The sequence below is a fragment of the Hippopotamus amphibius genome, chromosome 2, assembly GCF_030028045.1.
Source record: "Hippopotamus amphibius kiboko isolate mHipAmp2 chromosome 2, mHipAmp2.hap2, whole genome shotgun sequence".
In the NCBI taxonomy this organism is placed as follows: Eukaryota; Metazoa; Chordata; class Mammalia; order Artiodactyla; family Hippopotamidae; genus Hippopotamus; species Hippopotamus amphibius.
The window spans coordinates 106,783,351-106,807,681 of NC_080187.1; the positions used below are offsets into that span (position 1 = coordinate 106,783,351).

The 24,331-nt window shown below is 41.6% G+C and overlaps 1 protein-coding gene across 5 annotated transcripts; it reads left to right on the forward strand.

The window, feature by feature from the left end:
- The first annotated feature begins 737 nt into the window (after positions 1 to 737).
- Positions 738 to 22,047, forward strand: LOC130844135 (kynurenine/alpha-aminoadipate aminotransferase, mitochondrial-like). Of its 5 annotated transcripts, XR_009051184.1 has the most exons (14): positions 739 to 1,213; positions 1,829 to 1,997; positions 2,960 to 3,092; positions 6,319 to 6,393; positions 10,437 to 10,646; positions 11,686 to 11,751; positions 12,978 to 13,060; positions 13,502 to 13,598; positions 14,845 to 14,906; positions 15,177 to 15,241; positions 16,549 to 16,655; positions 18,143 to 18,176; positions 20,488 to 20,589; positions 21,795 to 22,047. XR_009051184.1 is itself a non-coding variant. In XM_057720260.1 (13 exons), exons 1-13 carry the CDS (start codon positions 1,147 to 1,149, stop codon positions 21,834 to 21,836), a joined length of 1,278 nt encoding a protein of 425 aa, XP_057576243.1. In that variant the 5' UTR covers positions 744 to 1,146; the 3' UTR covers positions 21,837 to 22,047. The 5 variants fall into 5 exon arrangements, 3 of the variants coding, with proteins under 3 accessions (XP_057576245.1, XP_057576243.1, XP_057576244.1); XM_057720260.1 differs by lacking the exon at positions 18,143 to 18,176 and having other exon boundaries at positions 744 to 1,213; XM_057720262.1 differs by lacking the exons at positions 16,549 to 16,655; positions 21,795 to 22,047 and having other exon boundaries at positions 738 to 1,213.
- The last annotated feature ends 2,284 nt before the right edge of the window (positions 22,048 to 24,331 follow it).

The following is a 24,331-nucleotide window of genomic DNA, read 5'->3' on the forward strand; positions in this document are numbered from 1 at the left end:
AAGCGCATTGGACTCCAGGCCCTCCACCAGTCCCTAGGGGAGATCCAGGCCGGCTGCCCTGCCAACCCGACGCTTTTCCAGCTGCAGGGTCACGAGTCAACTGGGTTTGAATTGACTCAGTCCTGGTTCAGGCTGCATCGCCGGGCGGCCATCCTCTCCGCACCACCTGTGCCAAGCCAGACGACCAGGCTGGAGGCGCCTGGCCAGGTCTCCAGCGGGAGGCGCTACCGGGGGCGGGGACCAGGCTGGAGGAGTGGAGGGCGGGTACGGGTGTGGAGGCGCAGCCGGGGGCGGGGACCGGGCTGGAGGAGTGGAGGGCGGGTACGGGTGTGGAGGCGCCGCCGGGGGCGGGGACCGGGCTGGAGGAGTGGAGGGCGGGTACGGGTGTGGAGGCGCCGCCGGGGGCGGGGACCGGGCTGGAGGAGTGGAGGGCGGGTACGGGTGTGGAGGCGCCGCCGGGGGCGGGGACCGGGCTGGAGGAGTGGAGGGCGGGTACGGGTGTGGAGGCGCAGCCGGGGGCGGGGACCGGGCTGGAGGAGTGGAGGGCGGGTACGGGTGTGGAGGCGCCGCCAGGGGCGGGGACCGGGCTGGAGGAGTGGAGGGCGGGTACGGGTGTGGAGGCGCCGCCAGGGGCGGGGATCAGGCTGGAGGAGTGGAGGGCGGGTACGGATGTGGAGGCGCTGCGGGGGGTGACGACGTATCTGAATGCCCGGCCGGGGGTAGGGATCCGCCTGGGTGGGCGAGGCGGGTGGGTGTGCTAAACCTGCTGGAGGAGCGGCAGTAGGGCGGGACCTGACGGGAGGCGCATAAGGGAGCCGGGACAGGGATGGAGGCGTGGTCACAAGGCGGGAAACCGGCTGGAGAGGCGCTGGTGGCCATAGGCCGCGTCGCTCAGCGCAGCAAAGGGTCACGCGTCCTGACCCTGCCAGTGGACTTGGCCAGTCCTGCCACGCGCCCGGTTCCTAACCAGGCCTGGGCCCAGCCTGCAGGCGGAGCTTCGGCGGCCACTCGCGGCTCTGAGCGCCAGACCAGACACGGGGGACAGCAGAGGTGCCCTTTCCAAGGCGAGGGTTAGGAGGCAGGATTGACGAGGATCTTTGGTGTTCCTAGTCTTCAACCACCCAAGGAGGTGCTCAGAATCGGAGAATGAATTACGCACGGTTCATCACGGCCACGAGCGCGGCCAGAAAGCCTTCTGCCATCCGAGTCCTGAGTGAGTGCGGGCCCCGCTCTCCCCCCACCTCGCGGTGTGTGTGGGGCGGGGCGGGGGGCTGAGTAGGGAGGTTTCCCCGCAGGGCTACTCAGGGCTGCCTGAACCTGGTTCTGCTCAGACTTGGCACAAAAGTCGCGCTGGAACGGGCACGAGGACAGGAAATCAGCAATAGAGGACAGGCCCCTGTGCAGTCGTCCTGCTTAGAGTCCGGAGGGCTCTTCCTGGCACAGGAGTTCGGGTTCGGCCCAGCTTGCGGACACGTGCAGAGTGGGGGATGGGGGATAGGCGGATACACCAGAGAGAGAGGGGTGCGCTGGGAGCCTGGCAGGCAGGGAGGGGCCCAGTGGAGGAGTGTTTTCTGTTAATGTGGCCTTCAGCTTGTCTGCCTGGTCACTCTCTCTTCTTAGTTGCACATGTCTATTCCTTAGTTCCTCCACCCTGAGATCGGTCCAGAAAAAAAAGGCATCTTCTATGTTTCTTTCAGACTAGCATTCTATCACTGGAAATCGTTACACTTTAAAGTTTTACAGACTTTAATTAATGCAACATGCTGAACCATCTCTGTTTATGAAAGTCTTCACTGAAAGTGTTTCTTCTCCTCATTATTTGTTGAAGCTGAGATATTGGGCAAGGCACCGAAATCTGTCATCTCTCTGGCAACTGGAGCACCGAACCCCAACACATTCCCTTTCAAGACTGCAGTTATTACCATAGAAAACGGAGAGGCCATCCTATTTAGCGAAGAGAGGATGAAGAGAGCACTGCAGTATTCTCAGAGTGCTGGGTACTGATCAGTAGATAATTTAATTTTGTTGGTTCATTTTCATGAACAATATTCTACAGCCTGCTGATAAAGCAACTTGTGTCCTTTTTAACTGGGTATTCAGCAGTTAGGAGGTTTAGGGAAGAGTTTTAGAAGAATAATTAACAACAGCAGTGATACCAAATACTTAATCTAGTGACGCTTCCCAACTTTACATGACTAGGAGAGGGAGAGATTTTTGGAGGGAAGTACCATTTGAGCTGAGACTGGAAAAAAAGAGAGAGGGGGAAGATAGCTAGGTGAAGAAGCAGGGTAGGAGAGAGGAGGAAAAGGATGACCCAGGAAGCAGCCAGTTTAGTTTCTGGGGAAATTTTTTAATAATTTTGTTCCCTTTCTAGACAGGCAGCTATGCAACCATGTTGCCCTGAGTTCTGATGTATTTAATTTTATAAAGGTAACTGCAACACACATTGTAAGGCTTCCCTTAGCTGGTCTTCTTCCAGTGAAGAAGGGTAACTTGCAGAGTGTCTATTAATTATACTTTATTAAGGCCTGTTTGCTCTGTGAATGCATGTTGGGGACATAAGAATTGTATTATATATAATGTATGCATAGGCTTTTCTTTCCACACTGCAAAGAACTTACTGAACCTGAACTTTTAGTTATCTTATGGAAGTCTCCCTAAGGAAAACAAAAATATTATGCTGTGAGTTCTCTACTGTAAAAGAAAAAAATACTTCTTGGAATAAGAAAGCTAAAGATTCAAATCTTGGCTCTTTTAATCACCAGCTGATTAATTTTATGTGGATTTCTTAATCTCTAAGTCTGTTGCCTTGTCTTTTAAGTAAAGATATTAATATTGGCAAAAAGCATTTGAGGACTTTTAAATTGAATCTATAAAGTTGGTGTAGCCTGGTATAAAGTTCCTGTCTACTATTATGATTTTCAGTACTGTTAATTTTGACATGCATTTTGTGCTTTAGACTCCCAGAGCTGTTATCCTGGCTAAAACAGTTACAAATAAAACTGCATAATCCTCCCACCATCCATTATCCACCCAGCCAAGGGCAAATGGACATATGTGTCACATGTGGCAGCCAAGAAGGTCTCTGTAAGGTAAGACTGGAAGGAAGGGTACCTGCGGGAAGAATCAAATACTATGTTCCCCCATACAGCCCTCTCTCCCTTAACCACAGAGCACCATGTTTTGTGGGTTAGGAACTCTTCCTTGTTTTCACCTAGAATCATAAATGGAACTTAAGGACATTCACCAACCTGACTGCTCTTAAACAGAGATCCCATCATCAATGATCCAGGGCTCTGAGTCATTAGGACAAGATTCCCAATCAGGGAGAACTCAAGCCCTTCCTGCAGCTTAGTGAGCGCTGCTTAGTCTCATCTGGCTCAGAGATTCAGGCTACATTTCTGTTATGCTTGTGGCTATAACATTTCAGTGTATGACTTTTAAATTCTTCAGAGGGTGTATCCTGATACTCCTGAGCTGAAACGTCATTCCCTTGTGTGTCTGCTGGTGTCATCGTCTGTGCCACGGGCCTCTTGTGCCCTGACTCCCTCATGGTTGTGCTTCTGCAGGTCTAAATATATAGTCTGTGTCTGGCTGACTTCTCCTCTGGGTTAGTATCTTCTCTCTCTCTCTGTCTCTCTCTCTGCCTCTCCATCTGCCTCTCTCCTGGGTTGCAGGACCCCAAAGAGGCAACCACCATGGGTGGTTCCCCTGATAAAGAGATTGCATATATGGTTCTTTGTCTCGGTTGATTTTTTCTTTTCTTTTTCATGAATAATTAGTCCTGGATAAGAAGCTCTATATTCACTCTTCACGTCCAGATTCAAGTATGACTCTTGTTTATCTCAAACCAGAGTACCTTTCTTCTTCATTTTTAGGCAAATGTGAAAACTTGTTAGTTTTAATGAATTTTAATTAAATTATTATTCCAGAATAATGTATCAATGTCTTTATAATTTTCCTCCCTCTTTTTATACTTAATTAGGAAAAAAATGAAAGGATTACCTGCTGTTTGAGTTTTATTCTTGAAGACAAACATGGCCCAGAGTAGTAGGAAAAAAATTCTTTCCAGTGAATTTCTTTTCTTAGGAAGGGACACTTTCTTTTCCAGAAAGATGCTCAAGAAAGTTTCTTCTCTGTCTGTTGCAACATCAATGATATCGAAGAGGAAGATAGCATAGATGGCCAAATGCATCAGTCACTCACTGGCTTAGAGCCATGCTTGTTACAGAGGCCTCCCGGGGAATATGGTTTACTATTTCTTCCACTTTATTCTGCAGGATGGATATTATTTTAAGTCTCTGTGTCACAGATAATAAACAGCACTTCCTCCTCATTCGACTTTCTCATGTTCCCTAATTGACATGGGAAATGTATGTGATGAGGTTTATCATCTCATCCATGGATAATACACAAGCCACCCAAGGGATCTGTTTGATCCAGGGGTCCTGTAAAACTTGAATCAATGAACTTTACATAGAAAGATACTGTTTGGCATAAAATGCCAAAAGCTCATGAGGAAAAGTACATGGAACATCCTAGTCAAATGGGAAAACAAATGTCACATCTTCTGTCTCAATGGATAATGGCCATGCTGTTTGTCAAGAGCTCTAGGTTGTTAAAATGATAGGGAGGAGAGGCTTGACCTGGGGATTGTGAAACATCACAAGGTAGGAAACGATTATTCTGTGACTCATATAAGATTTAGCCAGAATGGACCCCTCTGATTTAGGCTGGAAAAATCTTTTCTGTGGCTCTACTGATGTCACTAGGCATCATATTGTCCTCAAGATCCCCTGAGATTTACGGGCCTTGTCTTCCTTGACCTCTGAGTCTCCTTTACCCTTGCTGAACCCCCCTCCTTTCTGGAATACTCCCCTCCATCCTTGCCCTGCCCCCCTTGCAGTGTCCATTATTTATGGGAGCCCCGCAAGGCTGGGCCCCCAGATCTCTTTCCCCTTCACGAACACACCTTCCCTGAGCATCACACCCAGGTGATCACACCCAGGCCACTAACGCCAGGCTCCCTCCACATCCACCCGTCCACTGATCCACCTGACTCATCCCAGGCTGTTTCAAAGGCGCCTCAGACCAAAACACACTCATCTACTTCTCCCTCAGAACAGAAAATGTTGGGGTGTTTTCCAGTGAATGGCACCCCTCCCACCTCCTCCCTACCTGCACAGCCAGAAATCCAGGAGTCCCTCCTGACACCTCTCCTTCCTCACTCCCCCTCAGTCCACAATTATGTCCCTTGGTTCTGATTTCCTAAACGCCCCTCAGTTCTCTCCAGCCCTGCCGTCAACAGCCCATCCAGTCCCCCCTTACCTTTCCCTACAATGCAGCAAAAACCTCTCAAATGAGCCTAAAAACTTCCCAGAGTCTGCCTATACTCTTACTCTTCTTTTGTACCAATACTTTGATTTTGCACCCAGAATGACCTTTTCAAATGCCTGTCTGATCACATGACTCCCCAATCCCGCCCTCTCGTTAAAATTCTCACTGGGCTCACTGGGCCCTAAGGCCTCCCTGCGATGCCCTCTGCCCACTTCCCTCTGACCTCCCTCCACTCTCCTCTTCACACTCCACCTCAAGCCACAGGATTCTTTCAGTTTCTCAAACTGTGTGCTTATTGTCACCCCACCACCAACTTACCACTTCCTCAGGAAAGCCTTCTCTGAACACCCTACGTTCCCTGAGTGCCCAAGTCCTCCTACAGTGTGCACTTAGAACCTGGGCATCTATATAGAATAGTGCTCACCAGTGATTTTCCATATGCATTTGCCTGAGAAGGTATTTGATAAGGATCTAGCTTTCCAGTATGATGCTACCTGGGTAAAAATGGGTAAAAATCATGCCATTATACTCATCACTTTCTCCCCAGACCTCACACAGGCCTGGCTTGTAGCAAAGATTTTAAAAATTTTCGAAGAAGGAATAAATGAATTTTAGGAGCAAAATCAGCTATTTTTTTTTTATTAATATTTTCAACCTAGAATGGAGGTTTGCAAACTATGGCTTGAGAGCCAAGCCAGCCCTTGTCTGATTCTGTAAATAGAGTTTTATTGGACTCAGCCACACCATCGGCTGAGGTATTCTCTACGGCCACCTTCTCACCATACAGGCAGAGATGAGTAGTTGCAACACAGACACCGGGGCTCACAAAATACGTACCATCTGGCATTTACAGAAAACTTGCCAACTCCTTCTCTAGAATCTTAGTGAGCTCAAACTAAAACAAAAAGGGGGCAGGGGGCTGGTTGCAGTTCTAAGACTGGAAACCATACTATCCAAGCTAACCTATGCTTCTTTTGTTAGGTGTTTGAAATGATCGTTAATCCTGGAGATAATGTCCTCGTAAATGAACCTATTTATTCAGGAACAATTCATGCTGTGAGTACACATTTCTACAAAAGGCAACTCTCTTTCTTATAATAAATAAGAAGAAACCACTGAACCTTCAGAATTTTCTGTCCACTGAAAGATAAAACAGCATCTTTCTTCTGTAAATAGGGGAATCTTTAATATATGCAAAATCTGTTAAATGTACCCTCTGATTTATACATTTCTTTTTACAAAGTTTAAATGTAGGAGTGCTAAAATTGGGTTGTGCAAGGTCATGTCCACATTTCTTGTGACTTAATCAACAAAGACCTTTTTCATTACCATCTATATTACCACACGCCTAAGGACGATCATATGTCAATGTAGAATAATTGTAAAGTAACCTGGTATGATTAGGACTTTCCTCTCCAGTGTTAATTAATGGGACGCTAATGTCCAGAATGAGGAATTGAATCACCTGCTCTGCTGGGCCCTGCTCAAAACAGGCCACTGTCTGGGGCACAATACTCTCGGGTCCATGTGAACACAGATGGGAGCACAGACAAAAAAACAACCAGAGTGAACAAGCAATTGGAAACACATGATGAATGGTTTTAGGAACTGTGCCCTTTTCCCCAGAAAGAGACTACACAGGGACATGAATATTGTCCTCAAGTACGTTAAAGTTAGTCATGTGACAGAGGAGTTAGATTTGTCTGCGCGTGTCCTTAGGTTGATAGAACTGGAACCAAAGGGTGGAAACTACAGGGAAACAATTTCAACTCAGTGTAACAACTTTCTAACCATCAACCTCACCAGCTCTCTGAGGAGTGAAACACTGTCCATCACTGCAGGGGCTCAAAGAAAGAAGCCAGACACAAAAGGACAAATCTTGTATAATTCCACTTGTGCTCAATACTGAAAATAGGCAAATTCATAAAGACAGAAAGTTGATTAGAGGTTACCAGGGCCTGGGGGAGGGGGAAATGGGGAGTTATTTCTTAATGGCTACAGGGTTTCTGTTTGGAGTGATGAAAATAGTTTGGAAATTGACAGTGAGAGATGCACACATTGTGAACATCATTAATGCCAATGAATCACACACAATCTGCCATTTAACAGGTTTTTCGTTATATACATATTTATTTTTTTTATGTTTTGTTACCACAATTTTAAAAACTAAGGTAAAAAAATTGCCTTAATCATTGGATACTAATTATTCATTATTTTCCTAAACTCCAAAGATGTAAGCTTACACAACACATATAAATATTAAACTTGTGTCTATGTAAACAGCATACATACACACACATTTTCACATACCCAAACAGAGATTCCTGCCAGGCTGTGAAGGAATATGCTGATGGTCCGTGTGTGTTTATCTCATAGCCCAATATAGGCTTCTTTTTTTCACATAGATGTGCCTTTGAAGTCTAAGACTTTTTTTTTTTTAATTTATTGGCTGCATTGGGTCTTCATTGCTGCACATGGGCTTTCTCTAGTTGCAGAGAGCAGGGGCTACCCTTCATTGTGGTATGCAGACACCTCATTGCGGTGGCTTCTCTTGTTGCAGAGCATGGGCTCTAGGTGCTCAGGCTTCAGTAGTTGTGGCATGTGGGCTCAGTAGTTGTGGGATCTTCCTGAAGCAGGGATGGAACCCGCGTCCCCTGAATTAGCAGGTGGATTCTTAACCACTGCACCACCTAGGAAGTCCCTAAGACTTTTTATATTTGCCGAAAGTAGGGTCTGGATTATTCTCATTTAGTGCGTAAGTCTACATAATAAGTATATCTGCATATCCTTTGAAAAATTTTTTTCTGAGAACTTCACTCAATTGTGTTTTTTTTAATTTTTATTGAAATATAGATTATTAAGTCATGTTAGTTTTAGGTGTACAGCAAAGTGATTCAGATATATGTGCGTATATATATATATTATATATATATATAAAATTATTCTTTTTCAGATTCTTTCCCATTATAGATTTTTTGGGTTTTTTAAAATAAATTTATGTATTTCTTTATTGGCTGTGTTGGGTCTTTACTGCTGCTTGTGGGCTTTCTCTAGTCGCGGTGAGCAGGGTATGTACTCTTCGTTGTGGTGCACAGGCTTCTCATTGTGGTGGGCTTCTCTTGTTGTGGAGCACAAGCTCTAGGCACACGGGCTTCAGTAGTTGAGGCTCTAGAGCGCAGGCTTGGTAGTTGTGGCACATGGACTTAGTTGCTCCACGGCATGTGGGATCTTCCCAGACCAGGGCTCCTATGTCTGTGAATCAGTTTTGTAAATAAGTTCATTTGTATCCTTGTCTTAGATTCCACATATAAGTGATATCATATGATATTTGTCTTTCTCCATCTGACTTCATATGATAATCTCTAGCCCATCCATGTTGCTGCAAATGGCATTATTTCATTCTTTTTTATTGCTGAGTAGTATTCCATTGTGTATATATATATATATATATATATATATATATATATATATATGTACCACATCTTTATGCATCCATCTGTCAATGGACATTTAGGTTGCTTCCATGTCTTGGCTATTGTCAGTTGTGCTGCAATAAACATTGGGTTGCATGTGTCTTTTTGAATTATGGTTTTCTCCAGATATATGCCCAGGAATGGGAATACTGGGTCACATGGTAACTATTTTTAGTCTTTTCAGGAATCTCCATACTGTTCTCCATAGTGGCTACATCAATTTACATTCCCAACAACAGTGTAGGAGGGTTCCCTTTTATCCACACCCTCTCCCGCATTTACTATTTGTAAACTTTTCGATGATGGCTATTCTGACCACTGTGAGGTGGTAGATCATTGTAGTTTTCATTTGCATCTCTCTGATAATTAGTAACATTGAGCATCTTTTCATGTGCCTGTTGGCCATCTGCATGTCTTCTTTGGAGAAATGCCTATTTACATCTTCTGCCCAATTTTGGAATGGGTTGTTTTTCTTGATATTGAGCTGTATGAGCTGTCTGTATATTTTGGAAATTAATCCCTTGTTGGTTCCATTGTTTGCAACCATTTTCTCTCATTCTGTAGGTTGTCTTTTTGTTTCTGGATGATTTCCTTTGCTTGTAATTTATTAAGTCCTGATTTTTTTTCTTTATGTTCGTCCACAAACATAAAACATAAAAACTCAAGACTTTCATAAAACTATGTCCATAAGCAAGGCCACTACTTGTGACTATGGCCTTTGCAATCAGTGCAGTATAGTATCCACATGGCTTGGTGAGCCAGTGCCCTGATGCTCCTTGGTGCCCCAGCACCACCCTGTCTCCCCTGGCCCCTCTCCTAAGACCACCCTGAACCCCGTACGACACAGAGCTAATGCGCGCATGGCAGGGGGCCTCCAGCACCCCATTCCAGCCTGCTCTGTGTCTGATGCACCCATGCTACACCACTTGTCCAATATTTTGAATATCACCTCTGCTTATAACTATTTTATATATTAGTATCATATATGCTCTATAAGATTACTTTGTTAAAAAGAATTATGTAATAAACTCCTATTTTATGAAGATTTCTAATTGTAATTATAAAGATGATACAGTCAGAAGAGGCTGGGTTATGATGTGGAACAGATGCCTCCATATCTCAGTGACCTAAGGCTGCAAAGTACTGTCTTTCTCTCACATAATGTGTCCACTGACAGGCCACTGTCGCTCTGTCCAATGTCATCTTGATCCCAAGCCCCAGACTAACAGAAACAGTCTCATCTGGAATGCTGCCAGTCTTAGAGCAGAGGAAACAGGGAACAAGAGACACAAGCTGGGATTTAAAGCTTCTTGCAAAGAACACCTGTCACTTCTGCTCGCAATTTACTGGCCAAAGCGAGACCCCTGGCCAAACCTGACATATATGAGCAGGGAAGTCTATCCTTCCTCTAGGAATTGACAGAAGATATTTTTGAACCATAACAGAAGCGTCCCCAGGGGCAAATATGGAATTGGAAAATACAATCCTACCTTGGGTGTTGGGCTGAGTACAGATTTGTGTTTAAAAGGGTATAAATTGTAACATTGTCATTAGTGTAAGAACCAGTGACACTGATATTTTGTATCAAGTCTGAGTCTTGGGCTTTCTTTTCTCTGTCTTCCACAGGTGCAACCTCTTGGTTGCAACATAATTAATGTTTCCAGTGATGAACAGGGGATTATTCCAGACTCCCTCAGAGAAATACTTTCCAAATGGAAACCAGAAGACTCAAAGAATCCCAAGAAAAACACCCCCAAATTTCTTTATACTGTCCCAAATGGCAACAACCCAACTGGCAACTCATTAACAACTAACCGCAAAAAGGAAATCTATGAGGTATTTTCAAACAACGTGTTACATGGTTGTGGTTTTTTTTTTCTGACTCTTTAGAAGAGTGCTCTCAAGTTCCTTTTCTTATTACCCTCTTGCTCTCAAGGAAGATAACTTTTAAAAAAAGGAAATCATCTATGCCAAGGATCCCCATAAATTAAAAAAGAAGAAATTACCACACTCCTGTTGACTATGAGATTTTCCTTCTTTGATATTTTGGTTGAAAGACGTGTCAGTCTTGTTAAACTCACCTCTTACTCCCCCTCTCTTCCTTCTGTCTTCCCCTCATCCCCGACCTCCAATCCATCCCACGGCTCCCACCACCATTATCCAAGTCCACCATCTCCTTGACCGCCCTCCCTCCCTGACCGCCCTCCCTCCCTGACCCTGTACTCCCCTGCGAAGCACCACCCCGCCAGCCCCTGGCATCCTTCCTGCTCAAGTGCAGGCCTACAGCCCCTCCTCCAGGTGCTTCCTAGACCCAACACGCTTAGGATCAAGTCTTCCACTTGCTGCACACAGTGATGGGACCCTGGCCTCTGTTCTCAAGCTAGGGTCTCTCACATCCTTCCTGCAGTAGCCACACGGCCTTCCTTCTGTCCCTTAAACAACTACACCTTCTCTAAACTTCTGTCCCTCAAACATGCCACGTATTTTCTCACCTCCAGGGCCTTTGCTCCCCAGTCCTTTAGTCTAAAATCGTCTCACCTGGCATCTACAGCCCTGATCCTTCCTGCCATCCTGAGCTGTCCTGTAGCTTCCCTGTCACTTTCTCTCTCTCTGAGACATCACCCTCTTTAACCTTCTGCCCAGCCCTCGTAACCTCCCTCCTAATCCTCCTCTGTTCACTATCTACTGGCTAATGTTTGTTTTGTCTTTCCCACCAGAATGTAAGTTCCGTAAGGGGAGAGACTTAAGGCAGGTTCCTGTTGTCATCCTCCTCCTAGGACACCAGGCACTCAGTAGCTAAACAAACAATGATTCCAAACAATTTTCATCTTAGATAGCTCTGAAGAAATAACTATGCCCCTTTAACCTTTTTTAGCTCGCAAGAGAATATGACTTCCTCATCATAGAAGACGATCCTTACTATTTTATGCAGTTCAACAAGGTAAGTGACAGTGTCAACACAGCCCACTATCAGTAGATAAGTGGCTGAAAGTGACTGCACTGATTTGATTTTAGCCAGTGTTGCTGAGTATTTGCATATCTGGTATTACTGCTCTCTCCAGAAATTCCTTACCTTTAGAACAGTGGCTGACTCTCTGTGCCAGACATGCGGAGGGTTGTGTGAGTCAAGGGTGAGTGTCGTCTTGACTCCACATCCAGATCATAGCTCCTCAGACATCGTACCGGGGATATGGAGGGGGTGTCTCCTTGGGTGGCAACCTCAGTCTCTCTGGCCTGGCTGATGAGCTGAGACTTCGAAGCTGTATTCAGACAGGAGGAGGACTGTGCTCAGTCAGTGATGTGGTGGTGGGCAGAGGAGGGGGCATTCCTAGTATCTTGCGGCCTGCTCGGCACCATCCTTGTCACTTAGGCACTGGAACTTACCTGCAGGATAATGGGCTTTTAGATCCCTTTCTACTACATATGTACACTGCTGTTTCCGAGGAGACAACAGCAGTGGTACAGACTCCCGATGCCCGATTCCTCAAAATCCAATACTATTTGCCCTCAGGGCTGCAGAGAACAAACACATGGATTCAGTCCCCACTTTAAATCTACTGCGAAGAAACAGGACTCTTGGCTTTTTATCTACTTTGCCCGAATATCATGTCTGCCTGCCGGCCACCCTCACCACAAACATGCCCCCCTTTCCTGCTGGCATTTACTTTTGAAGTAAATATGGAAGTCTCAGCATTGCACACTGACCACATGGCTCATCTTCATTGGCACCTCTTTTGTGTTTCTAGTTGGGCTAAGGGTCAACCTTCTCTTTCTAAACAGCCCTGAATGCTGATGGCCCTCTTCGTTTTGGTCTTTTCCAGACTATTTTTTCTTGTATCCTTCCCCTAAATCTAGTTCATCCTGGATCTCAAGCCTTGGCACAGGGAGGTCCTGTGTGAGGTTCCTGTAAACTCACAGGACTGGTGTCCTGAGCAAGTGAGAGGACGTGTGTATGTGTCTTTGGCAGAAAAGCCGTGAAGATCGGCAGATACGAATAGAAGAACATGCATCTCAGTCTTACTCCATTTCAAAGGGCTGAGATGAAAACAAGGAAAAGGATGTTGGTCCTACTGTTCTCCACATCCATTCCTCCCACTCTCTGCACAAAGTAGGAATACAGTCTCTAACAGACGTCCCAAACCAACAGTATTTTTCTTTTATTTAAAGCCTTGGGCACCAACTTTTCTCTCCATGGATGTCGATGGGCGAGTCATCCGAGCTGACTCTTTTTCCAAAGTCCTGTCCTCTGGGTAAGGCCCTGCTCTGCCTTCAGGCTGCATCGAAAGGTGACAGAGGCTGCACCTTAGCATCTTTAGTGCAAATAGTTCTTCTCCTTTAAGATGCTGCTATCCCCATTTGATTATGACTATTAATACCAGGCTAGTCTCCCAATCTGCCCCCAGTGGTCAAAGATACTTGGCTATTAAGCTATAGCTGTAGGGGGACTGGTCAGTCTTTTAATTGCACGTACGAAAGAACACATTTAGAAATACCCGGTCAGATGTGCATTCTATTTTAACTGTACAATTTAATTTAAATGTGTATTTTAAATAAGAAGCAGTTTTATTAGAATGTGTTAACTGTCTAGGTCCCTCTTTCCCCAGGTCACAACTTTCTTCCCTGTGAAATCCATAACATGGTATTAATTGTTAATGCAGGGTTGTTATTGTGCCTTTTCTCTCTTTGTGCAGGTTGAGAATAGGGTTTATTTCTGGCCCAAAGCCCTTGATCGAGAGAATTGTTTTACACATACAAGTTTCAACAATGCACCCCAGCACTTTTGCCCAGGTAAGGAAAATTTAGGAAACAGGAGGTTTTAAAATCAGATCATAAAAGATAATAGATGTTGGCAAATAAGACTGAGTGAAGGTGGCAGGGAGAGAAATCACTGATTGCATCTCTAGTTCCACATGGACTGAATTAGGAGACCACATACCACAGATGTGGGCTCTAAAAGGAAAAGAGATTTGAATGAACCTGGTGCTGTTTCATGGTGTAGGCCAAGCTCCTTGAGAGTCAGAAATCTTCTTCACCTTGTGTCCTGGGAACTAGTCCAGGAACCCTGTAAATACTCTGTTGGACTCAACTGGGTGGAAGAGGTTTGGTGAAGTAACACAGCATTAGCTCCATTGTCCTGGAATCTAAGAGCAAGTGTTCGAAAACTGCATGGTGGCCTGATGTCTGCCTTTCCTGCCCATGTGCTGACCTCCCCTACAGACTCCAGCTAGAATGTATTTTAACTAAAATAGAGTAAAATTATTTTTGGAGAATGTATAAATTTCTTTATGAGCTTTGAGGAATAATTGCACCCATCCCTAAGGCAATCTTGACAATCACACCTTAAGGACAGAACTGCTACCTAAGAAGGCAAAAGTGGTAATTTATGTAGAATGGACATTTGTTTAATATTATACGTTCCAAAAAGTGCACATGTCCCCATATTTTATCAAGTTGGGGACTTTTTTCATGTTTTCTGTATCTGTTATCAACCGAATTTTACTATCCATTTACAACATCCAGAAATTCCGTTTTGGATAGAAAATCTGTAAATATATTGTATAAATTCATGTATTGACTGTATGTATTTTATATTTAGAGAGGCCATCCAGGGCCACAGTTATTGGGTGAATCTGGGGCTGGACAGTCTGACCTGAGTCCAGACTCTGGGACTACTGGTGACCTCAGCAAAGTTAACTTCGCCCTGTACCTCAGTCTGTTTATCAGTAGAGTGGAAATAATGACCTGCCTGATAAGGGTATTACGAAGATCAACTGAGCTGAAATATATTCATATGGTACAGCAGTTTCCAGCACACAGCAAGTTACATATAAATATTTGTTATTTTTACTATTATTGTTGCCATTGTTCTTAATCAACCTTATTATAAACCATTGACTCACAAAGCTTCCTGCAGGTGGTTGCATCTTCTTTGGGTGGTTTCCACACACAATCAAGAGTGGTTTGCTGTTACATTTGGCAAAAAACACACTTTAGAGGATGACTGATGACCTTATTACTGTCTCATCCCTTTTAGCTCCTGGTATCACAGCTTCTCCACCAGTGGGGAGAAGACGGCTTCCTGGCTCACGTAGAGAGGTAATGTATTTTAGGTTCCATACTTTACATAGAAAGAGACTTCACTCTATTAATTTTCATTTTTGAATTGTTCCACAATAATGGGAAAACCACAATGGTAAAAAGTTTACCGCCTGACAGGTCAAATAAATGTGCTCTACTGCCTCATCAAGAACTCAACATTTTCCTCAAGGTAGAATATAGACTCTTATAGACTGGACTCCAGACCTTCTTAGTTTCTGCAATCAATGTAGCAAACACATCCTTTTCATTTTTTTTTTCTTCGTCTAGGGTTATTGATTTCTATAGGAAGCAGAGGGATGCATTATTGGCTGCTGCAGACAAGTGGTTAAGTGGTGAGTGGAACCTACATCCTGTCCTGGGATGAACAGTAGCCCTTATGTAAGTGATAAACACCACATGGTATTGTCAATAACCCTGGGGAAGGAAACAGGGTCCAGGAGGAACAAGAAAATGTTACCCTGTAAATAATCTCAGAAGTAACAGCACAAACCCTGGCACAATTCTACCCATTTCTGCTATACCTGACTGCTGCCAAGTATCTGTGGTTTAAAGAAAAAATACCAATTAGTCTAACAATCAACCAGCAATAACCTAATTAAAGCTAAATAACATCATCTGTACTCAAAAGGTTTTCAGAATTTTGCTCCAAATAGAGGAAGAATTGTGACATAAACAACATATTCCTTTTCTAACTAGACTCTATAAAGACAAGTTAGTACAATAGTACAAACTAAGTACAATCTAAGGTAGATTTCTCATTACACAATTTGTCTTCTCATAACTTCATTAATCATTAATATTTTCTATTGCTAATTTGATTTCAGAATAGTTTAGATTCTATTTTCTATTAAGGAAGAGACTAAAATGAATTGCATGGCTTTAATTACACAACTAAAATGCCTCTGACAGAAATAATAGTAACTACAAAGTATCTTCTTATTTCCCTCACATTTTCTTCCCTATGAAGTCCTGTTAAAAATAGAATTAGTATCTTTTCCATAAGAGTACTATTCTACCATTTCCTATAGTGAAATTGAAAAAAAGCTTTTACTAAATGTCAAGATTTTTTTAAAAGATAATAATTAAAATCAAAATAATTACTATTCCTTCTTGGTTTCTCTATCCTTATATTCAGTGAAATATAAACCCTACAAATGCACCTAAAATTCCTGACTTTTAAGAACTTTTAATTACATTGTGATAAAAACTTCAATTCATTGGACATCTGAATGATTATATAAATGATAGGATTTATTGAAACACTAGAAGACTCTAGAAATAGAGTTGAGGAATCCTCTCCTAAAATAGAAAGAGCAGTGTGTGGCTTAGGGACAGTTCTAAGGAAGGGAGGTGGGCATGGCACTGGGTTTCCTGCACTGCTCTGAGACGCACTAAAATCATAAATAAACACACAAATCCCCTCTCTCCCTTTCAACATCCCCTCCCCATTCACTTTTTGAAATAAAACTCAGAACACCAATTTTCAGGACTCATAAAACTATGTTTTTTAAAAATTCTATCACTGAAGGACCTTTTTGGAAATACTAGTTTACAGTTACTGCAATTTGTCATTTCAGTGATATAGTTGACATCATCAAAAATGGCCTTGGGAAATATTTCTTCCTTCTTTTGTTTGTAGGTTTGGCAGAATGGCATGTTCCAAATGCTGGAATGTTTTTATGGGTTAAAATTAAGGGCATTCATGATGTAAGAAACCTGATTGAAGAAAAGGCCATTAAGAAAGAGGTAAAACAGGAAGAAAAGCTACACTTTTATTTTAAAGTAATATCTTAAGAAAAATGGCAAAAGATGTTTATCACTGCCCAATAACCCAAGGCATAATGTTTGCATATCACACACATCATCTCCCTACTAAGATCATAATAGATTTTGGGTGCAGAATCAGTCTCCTGGTCTAAACTAGGGGAAATACAGTCACAGCTCAGCTACTGATTAGCTTAGTGGCTAAAAGCACAGTCTCGGGAGCCACGTCCTTGGGTGTGATTCCCAGCTCCAGCCCTGCCCTCATATGTAGTGTTGGGTGAGGTGCCCTCCCTGAGTTTCATCCGTAAAGTGCAGGTGATAGGAATCCCTCCCTCTTAGGTCACTAAGATGATGAAAGCAGTCAATATGGGTAAAGCACGTAGACTAATACCTGGCACATAGTAAACGCTTCATAAGTATTAGCAATTAGTTTTGGGGGGTTTTGTGTGTTTGTTTTTACTTGTTAATAGCGTATAGTTGATTTACAATGTTGTGTTAGTTTCAGGTGTACAGCAAAGTGAATCAGTTATACAGATACTTATATCCACTCTTTTTTTGATTCTTTTCCCATATAGGTCGTTACAGAGTATTGAGTAGAGTTCCAGCAGGTCCTTACTAGTTATCTAGTTTATATATAGTAGTGTGTATATGTCAGTCTCAGACTCCCAATTTATCCCTCCCATCCTTTCCCCCCAGAAACCATACATCATTAGTATTTACAATAGAAGGACTTTTCTTCCTGATTATGAAAATAAAGCACATTTATGGTAGCATTAAACTTCATTAAAGCATAATGAAAAATTTTTAAATAGCCAATAATTTTACCACCCAGATTTTATGACCATGTGTGATACATTTTCTTGATGAGCTTGTATATATCTAGTATTTTGGCTATCAAATGTTTTTTTATTAAAGTACAGCTGATTTGCAATATTACATTAGTTTCAGGTGTACAACAAGGTGACAATATTTTTAAAGATAGACTCCATTTAAAGTTGTAAAATATTGGCCATATTCCCTGTACTGTATAATATATCCTTATATGTTATTTATTTTATACATAATAGTTTGTATGTCTTAATCCTCTACCCCATCTTGCCCCTCCCTGCTTCCCTCTTTTCCATGGCAACCAAGAGTTTGTTCTCTATAGCTATGTCTGTTTCTTTTTGTCCTATTTTTTAGTTTTTTTTTTTTAGATTCTGCACATAAGTGTTAACATGGTATTTCTCTTTTTCTGACTTATCTCACCAGTCATAATACCCTCCAAGTCCATTCATGTCACAAATGGCAAGACTTCATTCTTTTTTATGGCTGAGTAGTATTCCACTGTGCATACATACCACATCTTCTTCATCCATTCATTTGTTGATGGACAAAGGTTGTTTCTATATCTTGGCTAGTATAAATAATGCTGAAATGAATGTTTGGTTGCATGTATCTGTTCAAATTAGTGTTTTCATTTTTTCCAGATACATACCCATGAGTGGATTGCTGGATCATATGGTAGATCTATTTTTAGTTTTTTCAGGAAGCTCAATATTATTTTCCATAGTGGCTGCAACAATTTATGTTCCCACCAACAGTGTAGGAGGGTTCCCTATTCTCCACATCCTCACCAACACTAGTTATTTGTGTTCCTTTTCGTAATAGCCATTCAGACAGGTGTGAGGTGGTGTCTCATTGTAGTTTTAATTTGCATTTCCCTGATTATTAGTGATGTTGAGAATCTCTTCATGGACCTGTTGTTCATCTGCATTTCTTCTTTGGAAAACTGTCTATTCCAGTCTTCTGCCCATTTTTTAATCTGGGGTGTTTTTTTTTTTAAATAACGCTGTGCGACTATTTTACATGATTAAAATTACACGGAAAATTTATATCCTGCTTTTTTTATTTAGAGTTTTCCTGCAAGGGTTTCTTCTGGGTTTTTCTCTCCTTCTGTACTGAAATCATGTCTACTTAGATTTCATTCAGGGGCATTGATTAAGCTGAGAAATCTAAATATTTTTCTTGTATAGCTTTCAACTTACCAAATAAATTATCCTTTCTCTATCAGTTAATTCTTTCATCATGTTTGTCACTGTTAACAGATACCACGATCTGTTTCTGGTATCACGTTTTTCTTGAGAAGTGAGTAAAAAAGAACAGATCATGTTGTTATTGGCAAACTCCTAGGCTAGAGCATAAGAGACAGTCTAGAGGTCAGAGCTGGGAGCTGGCTGCCTGGACCCGAGACCCAGTCCACTCCCCAGGGAAACTCACTCATCCTCTCTAATCACCGTACCTGAGCACAGGACTCCTGCTTTATGAATTGTTTTAATGCTAATAACGGCACATAGAAAGTGTTTAATAAATACTTAAATGACTTAAGTAAGTGCATTTTAGTACAATAAATCAACTTTATTACATTTGCTTTGCTTTCTTATCAGTGCCATTATCATCCAGAACATTTGATACGTGGCTATTTGTGTGTATTCGGGGCTAGGAGCTAAGGATACAGATTTCATTCTTTGTTGTAGTTTTTTCAGTCCCCTTCATTTATTCCATATACCCTCTTGCACAAACCTTTACCTTTTCTAAATAATCTCTTAGCCCAGATTTTGGTCATCTTGCAAGATTTTTACCACTCCCTCCTTCTCTGCAGAAACTTGCTTCTGGTACATCCCTGAACTGTTCCACGATATTAGGAGAAATGATGGTTCTCATTCTACTGTTAATGAAAACACAAAAACTCATCACCTCTTGAAATCTTCTCCCCAGAGAGCCCCAAATCATTTCATTCCCAGCTCATCTAACCTCAGCAGAGAAGCCCCAGATTTATACCTTGTAACAAGCAGCTTCTTAAAGTTTTGAATGTCATGATTTTTGTAGACAACAATCTCAGAGACTTAACACAACCCAGTTCGGTGCTGACTCATGCACAATTTTCAAAGTGGTCTGCAGACTCCGCTGCTTCTGCTGTGAGTCAGGGACCCAGCTTCCTGCCACCTTCTTGCTCTGTGTTTTTCAACACATGGATCCAAGATGTCCTCAGCATGCAGAGGGCATGGTGGGTCACACGAGGAGATGTTCAGGGGCCAGGCCGAGAAGCAGCACCACGACTTCCCCTCTCCTGGCCGGGATTTAATCACCTGACCACAGGCATCTAGAAAGAGGCTGGGAACCCTGTGTTTTCATGCCCAGAAAGCATAGGACCCGTGTTTTGGGGCAGTGAGCTGTCAGAATACAGAGGTCACCAAGAAGAGAACGTGTCCCACCATTTTGACACGCCCACCTACCATTTTTGTCCCTTCACTTTAGGTATGCAGTTTTTTCACCTCTTTGAGTGTCCAATTATCCTTGCAGCTCGGGGCCTATACACTCTGTATCTTCTCCCTGAAGGAATCTTCCCCTACTTTTTGCTTGGTGAACACCTACTTACCTTTTGAGACCCAGCTTAAAAGTCACCTCCAAATTTGATAACTCAAAGAGAGTATCGCATTGTTTGAATTTATTTCACTTTTCTATTACACTAAACATTTATTCAAGTTTATTACTATTTTTATTAACTGTAGGAGCTGAACTTTATCCATTAAAGCTAGAATTTAAGTGTTTTTCTTCTGTTTCTGTGCATTCTTGTCAGTATACAGAGAAGAGATAGAATTGCCATATGTTTTATTGTATGACATGCAGAATTTTATATAAATTGATTTTCCTCTTATGATTTCTTTAATTGCTTTTAAACTTAAAAAGTCCTCCCCAACTCTGAGATTAGATTTACCTCCATTTTTAGTTTTCCTTTAATGGTACATCGGCCTTTTTCTGTAAACTCTCTCAGATACTCATGGTTCCAGGATGTAGTTTCTACATTGATAGCTCAGCTCCTTGCCCCTACTTCAGAGCATCCTTCTCTTCAGCTTCTCCAGAACAGATGGATGTGGTGAGTACAATATTCTATTTAGAGTAACACTGCATGTCAGTTTATTTACTGTGTTCATTTTGTGAGTTACAACATTATTTGATGCCTTCCTTGGTTTGTGAAAAGCAGGAATAGTTGGAAAGTCATGAACTATCATTAAAAGAAGTTGCCTGACTTCTGTAGAAAAATGATGAGACCAAGTTGGGGTTGAATTTTATTGTCTTCAAGAATAGATTTCAGACCTAGTCAACAGTGTTGGCAGGTTATCAGCATGTCACAAAGAGAAACTGTTTCGCTCCTTCGCAGAATTAACATGAGTCAAAGTACAGATTCATGAAGCCATCAGTCTCTATCTCTGAAGGAAAAGGTATCAGCAATGGTCAAATAGAATAGTATCAATGATTAGAGCTAGTTAATTGAGTAATCACAAAGCCCAGCTTCAAACAAGATAACAGGAAACAAACAAGCAAGTTCCTAAGGACTCTGTGACTGCAAACCCACAGAAAAGCCATAAACTGAGAGTCCAGTAGCTGTAAGAAGAGTGTATTCTGGGACTTCCCTGGTGATCCAGGAGTTTAGACTCCGTGCTCCCAATGCAGGGGGCCCAAGTTTGATCCCTGGTCAGGGAACTAGATCCCACATGCCTTCAACTAAGGGCCTGCATGCCACAACTAAAAGATTCCTACCTGCCACAACTGAAAGATCCCAAATGCCGCAACTAAAGATCCTGCACATGGAAAAGAAGATCCCACATGCCACAACTGAAGACCCAGCACAGCCAAATAAATAAATATTTTTTTAAAAGAAGAGTGTATACTTACCCTTGGAGGTGGGTTGTCTCTGGGTGTGTTCTTAATTTACTTACTTTCTCACATCATCAAATATGCTTTTCATAAGTTATATATGGGTAAAGTTAGATAATTGAAACTATACAGAAGGTATATGCAGGTGAGAGTATATGAAAAAAATAATTCATGTTGTGGGAGAAAATGATGCTCTTGAGGGAATAAGAATTTTAAAATTTTCCTGGGACTCATATGCTTTAATCTATGTGTACTAGTGGACATGATGGCATCTGACCCAGATGAAGCTGTAGTTAAGCCTGAACTTTCATTGTCTGATCTCAACCTAAGAAAGAGTCTCTTTGTTTAAATTTCTAACGTTATGACAGACTTTTCCTAAATAGCATCCTAATTGTATTAATTCTTCTCTCTGTTCTATTTTAGGCCTTCCAGAGATTAGCCCAACTTATAAAAGAATCTCTATGAAGAAATCAAACTCTTCATAGCACTCACAGTTTTCAGATCAATTATTTCTATGTTTCAGCAGGAAGAAGTGATCATTGGTATTAGACTTAAAATGTTATATCTATAGTACTTTAGTTAGACAACTTTTAAAGTGCCCTTGAACGCATGAAATTGCCAAAATATAGTTATAATCCACCTATACATTTTGATAAATTTTCAACCCACAAAAATTTATTTTTATCCTACGTTTTATTGTAAAGAACTCTGTAGTCGCTTTATAATTTCCCAGAAATTTCCTTTGAAACTAACATTTTACAGTAAATTATTTGTAAGCAAGTAATCAAGTTCAAAATGGTATGTAATGTGAACTTTTTCATTTCTTTAGAAAAATGTAATGAAAGCCTACTGCAAAAATTGTTAGAATTTGACCATTATATATAAAGATCAGTAAGAGTATCACAGATATTTGTTATGGCATACAAATCTCTTTAAAATAAAATTTTGAACCTAAGCATACCTAAAGTCTGCCTATTAATTCTAAGTGAGGAGGAGAGATCAAGGCCTTAGAAAAATATACTAAATGGTATTTTTATGATTCTACAAATTCAAAAAAACATTCTTATCAGTTATATGATTTCAATCTACTACACTCCTTTGGATATACTTTTTCATATTTTTCTTTCTCACCCTTTATGATCTTTATTTTTCTATCTAATTATTAAATATGTGCTCACTTAATATTTTTCAATCAATCCAGAAAGTATAAGGCATAAAGTAAAAGCCAAAGCCTTTCTCACCCTCAGCACTTATCATCCATCTTTTAGATGTTTTCCTTGCATGTCTGTGTAATATGTACAAGAATGGGATCTCATTAGGACAGTATCATAAATACCCTATATCTGTTTCCTGTTACTGTTGAACAATTTATCAATGTTCTAAGACCCAGTCCTTGTAAGGTCATCAGGTCCTTTAAGGAATTAGGAAGTTTATGTCACTGTCATTCCCGCCATCCTGGTATAAACGTCTCCATCACAATTATTATTTTCCCAGCATATGAATGAACTGGAGCATTTGGTCCTGGTGGGAAGCAATGTGGCTATTTCAACTTGACCTAAAAAGAACAGGTCAGGCTGCACAGAGTCCCAGGCAGGATAAACCCAGGGAGGGACATGCCGAGACACATAGTAATCAAATTGATAAAATTAAGACAAAAAATATTAAAAGCAACAAGGGAAAAGCAACAAATAACATGCAAGGGAATCCCAATAAGATTATCAGCTGATTTCTCAGCAGAATTCTGCAGGCCGGAAGGGAATGGCAGGACATCTTTAAAGTGATGAAAGGGAAAAACCTACAACCAAGAATGCACTACCCAGCAAGGTGCTCATGCAGATTTGATGGAGAAATCAAAAGCTAGGAGAATTCAGCACCCCCAGACTAGCTTTGCAACAAATGCTAAGGGAACTTCTCTAGGCAGAAAAAAAAGCCACAACTAGAAACAAGAAAATTATGAATGGAAGCGCTCACTGGTAAAGGCAAACATACAGTAAACGTAGGAAATCATCCACACACAAATATGATATCAAAACCAGCAATTGAGAGAAGAGGAGAGCACAAATGCAGGATATTGGAAATGCATTGAAATTAAAAGACCAGCATCTTAAAACAATCTTGTTTATATATGGATGGCTATATTGAAACCTCATGGTAACCACAAATCAAAAATCTATGATAGGGACTTCCTAGGTGGCACCGTGGTTTGGAATCTACCTGTCAATGCAAGGGACACAGGTACGAGCCCTAGTCTGGGAAGACACCACATGCCAAGGCACAACTAAGCCCATGTGCCACAAAAAATAAAAATATAAAAAATAACAAAATCTACGATAGATACACACAGAAAAAAGGAAAAGGAATCCAAACACAACACTATAGTTAGTCATCAAATCAGAAGAGAAGAGAAAAAAAGAAGAGGGGAAGAAAAAGTGCCTACAAAAACCACCCCTAACCAATTAATAAAATGGCAATAAGAACTTACATATTGATAATTACCTTAAGCATAAATGGAATAAATGCTCCAACCAAAAGACACTGACTGGCTGAATGGATACAAAAACAAGACCCATATATACACTACCTACAAGAGACCCACTTCTGATCTAGGGACACATACAAACTGAAAGTGAGGATTTGGAAAAAGGTATTCTATGCAAATGGAAACCAAAAGAAAGCTGGAATAGCAGAGTAGCAATACTCAAATCAGACAAAATCAACTTTAAAATAAAGAGTGTTACAAGAGACAAGGAAGGACATTACATAATGACCAAGGGATCAATCCAAGAAGAAGATATGACTATTATAAATATATATGCACCCACAGAGGAGCACCTTAATATATAAGGCAAACAGTAATAGCAATAAAAAGAGAACACTTGTCACGCAGTATGGATTCCTTCTCATTGAAATTTGAATATTCACTTGTCTATTTTGGGAATCCCTTCACCCATGTAAGAAAG

Bases quoted from the DNA above. Each gene is read 5' to 3' on its own strand.
- LOC130844135 (XM_057720260.1), top strand. From the start codon at position 1,147: ATGAATTACGCACGGTTCATCACGGCCACGAGCGCGGCCAGAAAGCCT. The intron at 10,647-11,685 runs GTATTTTCAAAC...AACCTTTTTTAG, and splicing joins GCAAAAAGGAAATCTATGAG to CTCGCAAGAGAATATGACTT. The intron at 11,752-12,977 runs GTAAGTGACAGT...TTTTATTTAAAG, and splicing joins ATTTTATGCAGTTCAACAAG to CCTTGGGCACCAACTTTTCT.